The sequence below is a fragment of the Crinia signifera genome, chromosome 7 (genome assembly GCF_055691185.1).
Source record: "Crinia signifera chromosome 7, ASM5569118v1, whole genome shotgun sequence".
In the NCBI taxonomy this organism is placed as follows: Eukaryota; Metazoa; Chordata; class Amphibia; order Anura; family Myobatrachidae; genus Crinia; species Crinia signifera.
The window spans coordinates 1,442,042-1,456,526 of record NC_139223.1 but is presented as its reverse complement, the minus strand read 5'-3'; the positions used below and the strand labels follow the sequence as shown (position 1 = coordinate 1,456,526).

General features: G+C 46.8%; 1 protein-coding gene across 2 annotated transcripts in view; it reads right to left on the bottom strand.

Annotated features, from left to right (window-relative positions):
- Positions 1-14,485, bottom strand: part of SRCAP (Snf2 related CREBBP activator protein) — a 113,678-nt gene that overhangs the window by 68,196 nt on the left and 30,997 nt on the right. For both annotated transcript variants that reach the window (XM_083152197.1, XM_083152199.1), the window contains exons 6-8: positions 1,817-2,036; positions 695-885; positions 185-254 (exon numbers count right to left, since the gene is read on the bottom strand). In XM_083152197.1, the coding sequence (XP_083008323.1) occupies positions 185-254; positions 695-885; positions 1,817-2,036 (481 nt within the window). The remainder of the gene's footprint in view (positions 1-184; positions 255-694; positions 886-1,816; positions 2,037-14,485) is intronic.

The window sequence follows — 14,485 nt, the reverse complement described above, 5'->3', positions numbered from 1 at the left end:
ATAAGCATGGGGTAGGTAAATATGATGACATTGTCTTGGTCAACACCTAAAAGTCAACATGCACAGGTCAACATGAATTTTTAGCTTTTTTTTTTTTTGTATCACCGGGGGTGACAAGTAACCCCAGCAGCTGTCACAATCTACAGCCAATCACATGGTTATAGAATGCTGGGCATATTCTCACCTTCATCCTCATTAGCAGAAAATTCACCATCCTCCTCCTCCTCTGAATGCTGGTGGTTGTGGAGATGATCCTGCAGGCAATAAGAAGATGTTGTAGAACATACACAAATGGTACACAGAGATGAAAAAGCCCATGGGTGCCGGACGGGGTCCCGACAGTCAGGATCCCAACAGTCATTTACCCGATGTCGGGATCCTGACGGTTAAAACACCGACAGACGGGTTCCTGACGACCACTGGCTATTCTCCCTCGTGGGGGGTCCACGACCCCCATTGAGGGAGAATAGAAGAAGAGGTGGCTCACGTAGTGAGTCACCGTGCCCGCAAGGGGCTTTGTGGCGCTCTAAATGCTGTCTGAGTCCGGTCAGTCGGGATCCCGACGTCGGGCTAATGACTGTTGGGATCCCGACTGTCGGAACCCTATACCACACCCGAAGCCCATCACTAAGAAGGGCCAAGCTGCAGAATGCCCCTGCTCACTAACACCGGCATTAGGGGAGGGGGAACATACCGGCACTGGGTCTTCTTGCAGTATCTCAGGAGGTAAGTTCTGAAGCAGCTCATCCAGGGGAAGCTCACTCTCCCTTCTGAGGAGTTCCAGTTCCAAACGGTGAGCCTCAGCATCATTTCCTTCCTGGCGCTCCTCTATCTCTATGGTTTCCTCATCATCCTCCTCATCTTCATGAGGAAGAAACTCTCCATCTAGCAGACAAAGAAGAAGTGAGGGGTCCATCACTCTGTGTAAGACGCCACATCACAAGGAGATGCTGGGTCACTGAGTATAGCACTTCTTGAAGCTTTAGCTACCAAACCCAATCCAGAGACCTGGTACCCTAGTACACCACCCTGCTCCCCCCCCCCCAGGGCCCTGGTACCCTAATACACTATTCCTGCTCCCCCAGGGACCTGGTACCCTAATACACCACCCTGCTTCCCCCCCCCCCCCCCCCCAGGGCCCTGGTACCCTAATACACTATTCCTGCTCCCCCAGGGACCTGGTACCCTAATACACCACCCTGCTTCACCAAGGATGGGCACACAAGGCTTCTCCCTCCTACCATAAACCAGACCCGCAGATCTGAATCACCCACTAGGAGGATCGGACAAGTGTGGGTGACGTGATCATACCTGTGCACCTGGGAGGAGAAAGGGACAGTATGGAGACTGCACGTATCACTATCAGGGTAACGTAGGAAGATGGCTTGGTTGGCACCAAGGACGTGATCTAACATGGCCACATACAAATAACCCCAGTGATGTGGCAGTGGAGCTGGTATACAGGTGGTGGCGGTCTCATTACCTAAGGGAATCAGAGAGAAAGGGGGGGTTCCCTCTCCCTTACGTTAGGTAGGGGGTTCTGTGCAGGTATGCCCTTGCTGCAAGCTCACTTCAATGCCAGGGTTTGTGCAGGTTATAAAGGATCATCTTCATAACTAAACCACCCGACAGCCAATAGGGTACAGATGGGGAGGAGTCACATTATGTAAGTGCATACATGCACCCTTATAGCACATGGTGTCCCCACCTCACCATGTGCATCTATGGGGGAGTCTTTCCTCAGCTACCCTCCCATCACCCATGTACATCTACTGAGTGACTATGATGCCCAAAAACACAAACCACAGTGAATCACCTTCGTGGCACACTGATGGGGTAGGACTGGTCCTCAGTGAACCTCCTTGAGAAGAACCAACGCAGGAAGAACTGGTCTTGCTCATAGGTATAGTTTCACTAAGGCTCTGGCTGAGGAGGTCGGAATACTTCTCCGTCTGACCAACTATAAAATCCAGCTGCAGGTCCAGCGCTTTCTTCCGCTTCTCTTCCAGCCGTGATTGCTGTTTAAACTGAACCACCTGAAAGACAAAGACATGGAGTGGGCAAACATGACAACCTAAAAGACCGAGATATCGATGGGCAAACGTGACAACCTGAAAGACAGAGACATGGAGTGGGCAAATGGGACCACCTGAAAGAACGGGACATGGAGTGGTTAAACGGGACCACCTGAAAGACCGAGACATGGAGTGGGCAAATGGGACCACCTGAAAGAACGGGACATGGAGTGGTTAAACGGGACCACCTGAAAGACCGAAACATGGAGTGGGCAAACGGGACCACCTGAAACACTGAGACATGGAGTGGGCAAACGGGACCACCTGAAAGAACGGGACATGCAGTGGGCAATTGAGACCAGCTGAAAGTCCAAGACATGGGAACGGGGAGTCGCACCAACACAAAAAAAAAACCTAATGCCTTAAGTCAGGGGGCAGGGTGTGTGGGAGGTGGACCGGAGCATCCTGAGACTAAAGTTTAACTGTTGAAACAAACCCCAATGTGACTCCTGTGGAGCTCTGTAAACCCTGCAGAGGATATAGATATATAAATATATATGAGAGAGAGAGAGAGAGAGAGAGAGAGAGAGAGAGAGAGAGAGAGAGAGAGAGAGAGAGAGAGAGAGAGAGAGAGAGAGAGAGAGAGAGAGAGAGAGAGAGAGAGAGAGATCACAATGTGTCTAAATCAGAGCAGCAGGCATTAAACAACCTTTGTGACAAGTCCCTAATAATACGTCCTGCTGATAAAGGGGTAGCGATAGTCTTACAAGACATCACAGACTATCGCCAAGAGATCCAGAAAAAGCTTAAAGAACCAGAAGTATATATGAGATTGAGAGCAGATCCCACAATTGGATACAATAAAGAATTACAGTAGACTCTACAATGGGTATAGGGGTATGTCTGAGGTAGACAAAGGAAGAACACAAAGGGTTTTTGGGGCACACTTAGTAATAATTGGTGAAATTAGATAAAAGTTAGATCTTAATCTCACTCACTATTACACAAGGTTAAAATAAGTCAAATAAGGAATTTGGTACTTACTGATAATTCCCTTTCTCCGAGGCAGCAGGGGACACTGCAGTCATCACATGTGGGATAATACCAAAGCACTAAACCCAGGGTTGCCAACCACTGAGGTTCCTGCAAGACTGCTCTACCAAAGGAAGAGTCCTCCCTGGTAAACCTGTCAAAATTAGCTAAAGTATTGGATCCCAACCAGGTTGCAGCTCTGCACACCTGTGGGAGCAGGAGGTACTGACCGATCTGGTAGTGAGCACAGACTGGAAGGAGTCTGTTGATGAGCCTTTATGTAAGCCTCCTTAATAGCCATAAACATAGCCATCTGGCCAGGGTCTGTTTAGACATCGGCCATCCTTTCTTCTCAGCCCCGTAAAGGACGAACAAGCTATCTGTATTTCTAAACGAAGCAGTTTTTGAAACGTAGATATGTAAGGCACAAACCACATCCTAGGATTCCGCTGATACTGATAAAACTGGAACAATAGGCTGATTTACATGAAAAGAGGAGATGACCGTGGGAAGGAAACCCTGTCGGGTCCTTAGTTCGGCTCGATCTCTGTGGAACACAAGAAAAGGAGAATGGCAGGACAAGGCCCCAAGTTCTGAAACTGTGCGAGCTGAAGCTAGAGCCAAGAGCATGGCAGTTTTCCAGGTTAAGTACTTAATATCCATCAATTCCAGTGGTTCAAACAAATCTGATTTGAGAAAGTCCAATACCAATCCTAAGTGGCATGGCTCAGAAGGTGGCACGAATGGAGATTGTAGTCGAAGAGCACCTTTCAAAAAGGTTTGCAGCTCTGGTAAAAATACAGCAGTGGGTGATCAGTGCGCTACTAACTGCAGCTGGTACTGAAACTTGTCAGGTCTCGGAGTAAATATAGAGGAAAAAGAAAGTGTACCAGCGCTGGCTGAAAAACTATATATGAAAAAATTAATAGATAGAGCGGTATCCTTTACAAAATTTATTTATCAATAAAATATGCTAAAATAGCTGTACCATTAATATATTAGGTATGCTTTTGTGTAAAACGGGGTTACAATAAAAATAGCACAATATGACATTCCATAAGCATCACAATTAATGAATTAAACGGGCATTTGATATATATTACCACACGGATGTCGCAGATGGTAGTCCCATAAAGCAGCAGGTAGCCAGGTGGCCAAAAGCAGTCCCAAAACACAGAGTCCAATGGTGGAATTAGGTGCCTCTGGTGGGAAAGATGGTGAACCTGGAGGATGATTGAATTTTCCTAGTCGCTGCCTCGGATGATGAGTCCGGATGGGATGGTGCAAGATGCACAAGGCGTGGGTCCGCTGTGGTCTTGGATAAGCTCGGTAGGGTGATGCAGTGTGGATATGTCCAATAATATAGGGCTGACCTGCTCCTGAAGAAGCTGGGTGTTTGACCCAGGGAAACGCGTTGAGCCCTATATTATTGGACATATCCACACTGCATCACCCTACCGGGCTTATCCAAGACCACAGCGGACCCACGCCTTGTGCATCTTGCACCATCCCATCCGGACTCATCATCCGAGGCAGCGACTAGGAAAATTCAATCATCCTCCAGGTTCACCATCTTTCCCACCAGAGGCACCTAATTCCACCATTGGACTCTGTGTTTTGGGACTGCTTTTGGCCACCTGGCTACCTGCTGCTTTATGGGACTACCATCTGCGACATCCGTGTGGTAATATATATCAAATGCCCGTTTAATTCATTAATTGTGATGCTTATGGAATGTCATATTGTGCTATTTTTATTGTAACCCCGTTTTACACAAAAGCATACCTAATATATTAATGGTACAGCTATTTTAGCATATTTTATTGATAAATAAATTTTGTAAAGGATACCGCTCTATCTATTAATTTTTTCATATATAGTTTTTCAGCCAGCGCTGGTACACTTTCTTTTTCCTTGCAGCTCTGGTATCATTGCCAATCTGCGATGGAAAAACACTGATAGGGCAGATATCTGGACCTTGAGATATCCTAACCGAAGGCCCGTGTCCAATCCTGTTTGTAAAAACTCCAAAAGTAATTTGAAAAACTGCTTTTGGTACAGCTTTTTGTTCACACCAAGCAACGTAAGCCCTCGATATGCGGTGATAATGGGTTGATGTAACTTCCTTCCTGGCCTTAATCATGGTTGGAACCACCGTTGGAGGGATTCCCCGCCTCATCAGCAAGTCGGCTTCAACAGCCATGCCGTTAAACGCAAATGCATTAAGTTTGGGTAAACGAGCGGTCCTTGCTGGAGTAGATCTTGCCTGAGAAGAAGGCACCATGGAATATCCGCTTGTAGAAGCCTGAGGTTACATAGTAGGTGAGGCTGAATAAAGACTTGCGTCCATCTAGATTCTAGATCAACCTATGTTTATAGTAGCTTATCCCTTGTTGTATAGTATGTTCTGATATTTTAAAGACAGATTATATGTTACTTATTCATACCCATGGATGTTTTTAACCAATAAATGTTTATCCAACCTTATTTTAAATGTATGTATAGTGTCTGCCGACACCACTTCTCCAGGAAGAGAGTTCCAAAGTTTGACTGCTCTGACTGTAAAGAATTTTTTTCTTCTAGATGAACAAAATCTTTTTTCTTCTAATCTAAACTCGTGCCCTCTCGTCCTAGATTCCTTTCTAGTAAAAAAAGGGTGTTTGACAGTTCCTTATATTGGCCCCTAATATATTTAGATTTTTAGTTCTACCAGCTATACCCCTATTTATGCTGTATTTTATCAACACACCCTGTACGTTACCTTGTAATTTGTTTTCTTTGTTTGCTATGTACGGCGCTGCGGACACTTTGTGGCGCCTTATAAATAAACGTACAACTACTACTATTTATACATGTTGAGCATATGCCCCCTTAAACGTCTCTTCTCTAGTGTAAATAGTCCCAAATTGTTTAATCTTTCCTCATAGCTTAAATTCCCCATTCCCCTAATAAGCTTTGTTGCTCTTCTTTGAATTTTTTCGAATTCTATGATGTCCTTTTTATAGTGCGGGGCCCAGAACTGCACTCCGTACTCGAGGTGCGGTCTAACCAATGATTTGTACAGAGGCATAATTACTTTTGAGTCTCTAGTTTCCATGCCCCTTTTAATACATGCTAGAGTTTTGTTGGCCTTTTTTGTTGCTATATTACATTGAGCACTACACCCTAGTTTGTTGTCTATTTGGACTCCTAGATCCTTTTCGAGTACTGATTTACCCAATTCAACCCCGCTTAGGTTATAACTAGCACACTGGTTATGTCTCCCAAGGTGCATGACCTTGCATTTGTTCACATTGAACCTAATCTTCCACTTTTTTGCCCACTCATCTAGATTGTCAAGATCATTTTGAAGCGTGGTGACATCTTCTGAGTTCTGCTCAGTTTTGTATCGTCTGCAAAGATGGATACATTGCTGAGTAACCCCATCCCAATATCGTTAATAAAAATGTTAAACAAAATGGGCCCTAGAACCGAACCCTGTGGCACTCCGCTTAGTACTGGTATCATATTAGATATGGCACTGTTCACGACCACTCTTTGCTCTCTATTGCACAGCCAGTTCCCTACCCATCTACAGATATTTGCCCCTAATCCCAGGTCCTCCATTTTATTTATCAACCTCTTGTGTGGTACTGTGTCGAAGGCTTTAGCAAAATCTAGGAAAATCACATCGACAGCGTTTCCATTATCAAGGTTTTTGCTAACCTCTTCATAGAAACCAAGTAGATTAGTTTGGCATGAACGATTTTTCACGAACCCATGCTGGTTATTACTGAGTAAACTATGAAGGTCTAAATATTCCTGGATACCATTTCTTAAAAATCCTTCAAATAGTTTTTTGAATAATGGCACTACCCTCTGCTCCAGTCTTTTGGTACCTTTCCTGATGATAGTGAATTATCAAACATATAATGTAGAGGGGAAGCTAATTCCTCCCTTAATTCCATTAGTACCCTAGGATGAATCCCATCTGGACCAGGTGATTTATTTGTTTTGATTTTGCTGAGCCTCAATATTATTTCCTCGGTAGAGAATTCAATATTGAGGTCCGGCTTGTTCATCCCATTTGTGGTATGTGTGCGTTCCACTGTCTGCTCTCCCTTAGTAAACACTGATGAGAAGAACTCATTTAACAGTTCTGCTTTTCCCTTATCCTCCATAAAACTTTTTCCAGTGATGTCGGTTAGTGGGCCTATGTTGTCCTTAATTATACGTTTACTATTTATGTATTTGAAAAACTTCTTGGGGTTAGTTTTGCTTTCAGTGGCTATGCGCTCTTCATAATCCCTTTTAGTTACTTTGATTGCCGATTTGCAAATTTTGTTTGATTCTTTGTATTTGGTGAACGCCTCCTCATTTAAGTTATTTTTATAGAATTTAAATGCTCTGGTTTTATTGATTGCTGACCTAACTTTTTTGTCCAACCATGGTGGCTTTTTTTTATTGACGTTACCCTTAGTTACTTTAGGAATGTATTTAAGCTAATGATTCGAGTACATTTTTTAGAGTATCTCACATTTCCTCAGCATTTACCCCCTCAAAAACTGTTTCCCACACAATTCTTTTTAGGGCTTCTCTGAATGATTCGATGTTAGCTTTTCTGAAGTTTAGTATTTTTGTCGATCCTTTTTGATGTAATTTACTGAAGTTGATTTCCAGTGAAATTATATTGTGGTCAGTGTTCCCTATGTGTTCAATTACTTTTGTGTTTGAAACTAGATCTATGTTATTTGTTAAAACCAAATCCAATGCTGCCTTTTTACGAGTTGGAGCTTCTACCGTTTGTGTGATAAACTGGTCTTTAAGTAAGCTTAGGAACCCATTGCTTCTTCCTGTTTTACATGTTTCGTTTTTCCAATCAATATCAGGTAAATTAAAATCCCCCATAATTAATACCTGACCCTGATCTGATGATTGTTTGATTTGGTTTAAAAGAAGAGACTCGTCACATTCGTTTATGTTCGGTGGACTATAACATACCCCTATTAAAATTATGTTATTAGGTTTTTTGTTATGGTCGGTTATCTCTGCCCACACGGCCTCAGTGTAATCTTCCTCTGTACCTGTGCTCATTTCTTTCTCACACGATGTTAAGTTATTTTTTACATATAGGCACCCCCCCCCCCCCCTTTTTATTTTCCCTGTCTTTTCTGTAGAGTGTATATCCCTCCATGTATAATGAGGTCTGAGTACCAAGCCCTTCTGGGCCAATCCGGGGCTAACAGGATTACGGAAGCGTACTCTCTTTTTATCCGTTTGAGTTTGTGAAACACATAAAATAGGTTGAAGTTCCACGGAATAGATAGGGCATCCACAGCCAGTGCTGCTGGATCTCGAGATCTGGCACAGTGTGAGCTTGTGATTCAACCTGGAGGCCATGAGGTCGATCTGTGACGTCCCCACCAGGAAGGGGGGCGGGAGGGAGTGGATTCCTGGCGGCTGAGAGTCCGCCTGCCAATTTTCCACTCCGGGAATGAATATCGCTGTGAAATTGGGGGTGTACGACTCAGCTCAGTATAAAGGCATACTTCTCTCATTGCCCCCCTGCTCTTGGTCCCTCCCTGCCGATTTAAATATGCGACAGCCGTCGCATTGTCTGATTGAATCATGACAGAAAGACCCTTCAGGAGGTTGTGAGCTTGGGGAGAGAGAGCTAGCCTGATGGCTCCGAGTTCCAGGATATTGATGGGCAGCTTTGATTCCTGAGTGGACCATCTCCCCTCAAAGATATGATTCAGGGTAAATGCCCCCCAACCGCTCAAGCTGGCATCCGTCGTGAGAATTGTCCAATTGCAAGGCCTTAAGCTGCGGCCCTGCAGTAGGTGCGGATTGTCACCAAGTGATAGGCGAGCGTCCCTGGATAATGTAATCCTCCGGTGGTTCTCTAGATAGGACCCCGACCATTGAGTCAGTAGACTTCCCTGGAAGGTCCTGGTATGGAACCGACCATATGGGAGGGTCTCGAACGAGGCCACCATCAACCCTAGGAAACGCGTATACAGGTGTACGAAGATCCTGCGTATGAGTAAATCTTAACAGACACTTTTCTGTAATGCCAGAAATTTGTCCATAGGGAAAGAGACTGTGTTGTCTACTGTGTCCAAAATGAGACCGAGCAATTTGAGTCTTTGGGATGGAGTCAAGTGAGACTTTTTGAAGTTCAAGACCCAACTGTTTTGTGTTAAGAAGTCGCATGTAAGAATGGCGTCTGCTACCAGCTTCTCCAGACATGGCGCATTGAGTAGCAGGTCGTCCAAGTACTGGACTATTGTGACCCCTTGAAGTCTCACTGCTGCCACCATGCAGGCCATTATTGACTGTCCTGTATTGCGTATCAAAGAAAACTCTGATGTGGTTCCCAAATGGGAACATGCAAATATGCGTCTTATGTCCAATGACATTAGGAACTCTTGTGGTTCGAGGGACACTATGACAGAGCGGATAGATTCCATTTTGAATTTTTGAATGTAAATGTACTCGTTGAGGTCTTTTAGATTTAGAATAGGTCACACCAAGCCACCCGGCTTGGGGACCACAAAAAGACTTGAGAAGTAGCCTTTTCCCTGCTGGTGTGTGGGGACAGTAATAATGACTTCTGAGTCTAGAAGACCCTGAACAGCCCCGCAAAGAGCTAAACGGGTTTCCTCCAGTCTTGAAAGACCTACGGGAAAGATGCGCAACGGAGGTGGAGCAGTGAACTGCAGCTTGTAGCCTTGAGAGATTATCTGTAAGACCCATGCATATCTGAAGTGGGCCTGTAAATAGTAGCAGTCTGGCGCCCACCATGGTATTTCCCACGTCAGCTGGGAGACAGTTATGCCACTGTTTTGTCAGTAGGCTTGGGCTATGGGTTTAATATTACTAGACGTCACCGAACGTCCGCCATATGAAGTTTTTTCAAAACTAATTTTTAATCTTTAAACAGTACTGTTTGGGTATGTATACATAATCACTCATGTCATTTTGGTACTTGTTTCCTAGCACGGCACCCATCGCATATAGTACTTAGTGGTGTGCGATGTGATATTCCCGTTAAATTAACAGGAGTGCTTGTACAATGAAATATCACATAGCATTGCATGCCAGCAAATGGCATGCAATGCGATTTTTAAATGTACAAGCACCCCCATTGTCAACCCCCCCCCCCACTATCAATGCCAACCCGAAGCGTGGCGAGCACAGCAAGCCCGCGAGGGGCGGCGGTACGCATCCTCTGACCATTTCATATCCCCACTATCCACGTTGGCGTAGAGATGATTTTAGAAGCGTGGCGAGCGCAGCGACGCCCGCAGAATACGAGTCCGAAGCATGGCGAGCGCAGCGAGCCCCGCAAGGGGACACGGAATACATGTAAAGTAATCCGTATCCGCTTGCCATGCTTAGGGCTCAGTGGCTCGCCACGCTATCTAAAATCAACTCCACGCCGACGTGGATAGTGGGGTTATGAAAAGGTCGAATGACGCGTACCGCCACCCCTTGCAGGCTCGCTGCACTCGCCACGTTTCGCGTTGGCAGTGGGGGTGGCCTTCATTGCATGCGATGCGATTGTATAAGATGTACTATAATCAAAATCGGGGGTGCCGTGCTAGGAAACAAGTACCTATATTTTTAAATAAATCTTTTTATAAATTGTAAAAAAATTGTATCCAGTCAAATTTCACACGAAGGTGGAGGTAACTATCTAGTGCTCTCTATATCCATCCTTTGCGCATACATATACACATTATATAATGCATATACATATATTGACATAAACATTTGTATACATGTACTCTCATATCCTGGGTCATACAGATAAGACAGCAATAAAGGGTACTCTTTACCTAGCACGGCGCCCGCGATTTTGATCATGGGCATCACGGGTAAAAAAATCGTGTCGATCGCATGCGGGCAAAAAATCGCATGCGATGGCTGCGATTTTCCATAGGGAACAATGTTAAATGGGTCAATGGACCCGATTTAACATTGGGAACAATGTTAAATGGCCCACAGACCCCAAATAGCCACCCTGGGCCCCCCCAATTCTTAACGCCACCCCACGATCAACGTGAACCTGAAGCGTGGCGAGCGCAGCGGTACGCGTCCTCCGACCTTTTCATACCCCCACTATCCACGTCGGCGTGGAGAATAGATAGTGTGGCGAGCGCAGCGAGCCACCGAGTCCGAAGCGTGGCGAGCCCCGCGAGGGGACGCGGACAGCTGTGAAGCCCGCGAAGGGACGCGTTTACCTGTGAAGGTATCCGCATGCGCTCACCACGCTTCGGACTCGGTGGCTCACTGCACTCGCCACACTATCTATTCTCAACTCCACGCCGACGTGGATAGTGGGGGTATGAAAAGGTCGGAGGACACGTACCGCTGCGCTCGCCACGCTTCAGGTTCACATTGATCGTGGGGTGGCGTTAACAATTGGGGGGGCCCAGGGTGGCTATTTGGGGTCTGTGGGCCATTTAACATTGTTCCCTATGGAAAATCGCGGTAATCGCGTCGGTCGCATCGCATGCTTTTTTTGGCCGCATGCGATGCGACCGACGCGATTTCCATTTTTAACATGGTTTTCTATGGAAAATCGCGGGCTAGTGATTATAAAAGCTGTAGTCTGTGCTACTCCGCTAAAGCCATTTAGAGAAGAACGATCAGAATTGACAAACCAAATTGCAACAGCTGCATTCACCCAAGATGCTACCCCCTGGGGTGAAAGGCTACTAGAATTACTATATCAAAGTATTCTCCAACTTCCATTGAGCAGGAACCCTGAAAGTTATTCCTGGTGAAATTACAACTTCAGAGTCCACTGTTGGTGGAGTCTGCCATAGTGCCCTGTCCTATGTAGGAAAGGGGTTAGACCAATGGTAGCCTGGGTGGCTTAAACAGACTAACTATGGCCTGGCAGGTTCTGAAGTTTTGCAGAGGTCTTTAACACATTACAAGTGTCTGGGCCAGAACTGTAACCAGCTCTGTATACTGTTCCTCTGCATCAGAGTAATGGTGTGTACACACGGTCAGATGTGCCTTAAGATGCAATCCACGATCCGATCGGATCGCAAGGAACATCAGATTTGCATACAAGTCTGACTATATAGGGCGGTATTCAGTGAGGCTGATTCGCCAGGTTTTTATGGCGATTTTGTGCTGTAAGGCGAATTTCTGACTAAAACGGTGAATCACCCTATTCAATGACCAGATGGCGAATACATTTCAAGGTTTTTTTCGCCATAATTCACCGAGTAGCAATCGCTATCTTTTTATGGTGAAGTGGAAGGTGTACTTTTAAAATAAAAGTGTTTTGTTTTTTACAATTGGTGTCAAAAAATCTGGAATTTTATTCTGAGGAGGGGCATGCTATTTTTATTCATGTGCTGTAAGCACATGAATATATATTTAATTTAAAAAAAAAAAATTATTTTTACACAGAGCAGCCAGCAGGGGGCCGGGAGCCGAGCCGCTCATTAGATATTCATATATTCACTGCACCCGATCATTACATATGCACGATCGGGTGTAGTGAATACCCGGTCCCCTGTTTTCCGCCTTAGTGCAGAGCTGTAAGGATCTCACTGTCCCTCTGGGAGGCAGTAACCAGTCTCTGCCAGCAGAGACCGCCTTAGTGCAGAGCTGTAAGGATCTGATTGTCCCCTCTGGGAGGCAGTAACCAGTCTCTGCCAGCAGAGGCCGCCTTAGTGCAGGGATGTCAGGATCTCACTGTCCCTCTGGGAGGCAGTAACCAGTCTCTGCCAGCAGAGGCCGCCTTAGTGCAGTGATGTCAGGATCTCGCTGTCCCTCTGGGAGGCAGTAACCAGTCTCTGCCAGCAGAGGCCGCCTTAGTGCAGGGATGTCAGGATCTCACTGTCCCTCTGGGAGGCAGTAACCAGTCTCTGCCAGCAGAGGCCGCCTTAGTGCAGGGATGTAAGGGTCTCACTGTCCCTCTGGGAGGCAGTAACCAGTCTCTGCCAGCAGAGGCCGCCTTAGTGCAGAGCTGTAAGGATCTCATTGTCCCTCTGGGAGGCAGTAACCAGTCTCTGCCAGCAGAGGCCGCCTTAGTGCAATGATGTCAGGATCTCACTGTCCCTCTGGGAGGCAGTAACCAGTCTCTGCCAGCAGAGGCCGTCTTAGTGTAATGATGTCAGGATCTCACTGTCCCTCTGGGAGGCAGTAACCAGTCTCTGCCAGCAGAGGCCGCCTTAGTGCAGTGATGTCAGGATCTCGCTGTCCCTCTGGGAGGCAGTAACTAGTCTCTGCCAGCAGAGGCCGCCTTAGTGCAGGGATGTCAGGATCTCACTGTCCCTCTGGGAGGCAGTAACCAGTCTCTGCTAGCAGAGGCCGCCTTAGTGTAAGGATGTCAGGATCTCACGGTCCCTCTGGGAGGCAGTAACCAGTCTCTGCCAGCAGAGGCCGCCTCAGTGCAGGGATCTCATTGTCCCTCTGGGAGGCAGTAACCAGTCTCTGCCAGCAGAGGCCGCCTTAGTGCAATGATGTCAGGATCTAGCTGTCCCTCTGGGAGGCAGTAACCAGTCTCTGCTAGCAGAGGCCGCCTTAGTGCAGGGATGTCAGGATCTCATTGTCCCTCTGGGAGGCAGTAACCAGTCTCTGCCAGCAGAGGCCGCCTTAGTGTAAGGATGTCAGGATCTCACGGTCCCTCTGGGAGGCAGTAACCAGTCTCTGCTAGCAGAGGCCGCCTTAGTGTAGGGATGTCAGGATCTCGCTGTCCCTCTGGGAGGCAGTAACCAGTCTCTGCCAGCAGAGGCCGCCTTAGTGTAGTGATGTCAGGATCTCGCTGTCCCTCTGGGAGGCAGTAACCAGTCTCTGCTAGCAGAGGCCGCCTTAGTGTAAGGATGTCAGGATCTCACGGTCCCTCTGGGAGGCAGTAACCAGTCTCTGCCAGCAGAGGCCGCCTCAGTGCAGGGATCTCATTGTCCCTCTGGGAGGCAGTAACCAGTCTCTGCCAGCAGAGGCCGCCTTAGTGCAGAGCTGTAAGGATCTCATTGTCCCTCTGGGAGGCAGTACCCAGTCTCTGCCAGCAGAGGCCGCCTTAGTGCAGAGCTGTAAGGATCTCATTGTCCCTCTGGGAGGCAGTAACCAGTCTCTGCCAGCAGAGGCCGCCTTAGTGCAATGATGTCAGGATCTCACTGTCCCTCTGGGAGGCAGTAACCAGTCTCTGCCAGCAGAGGCCGCCTTAGTGCAGGGATGTCAGGATCTCACTGTCCCTCTGGGAGGCAGTAACCAGTCTCTGCCAGCAGAGGCCGCCTTAGTGCAATGATGTCAGGATCTCACTGTCCCTCTGGGAGTAGCCATCACATATCAGTGAGCTGAGTTAGTGTTTTACAAGAGGATGGCTGAAAGCATTCAGCCGGTCCTGGAGCCAAAGCTCTAGTTGGACCTTCCACAGCAGAGGCTTCTCTTGAAGTCTCTCTATCCTGAGAAGAGTAAGCTCAGAGGAT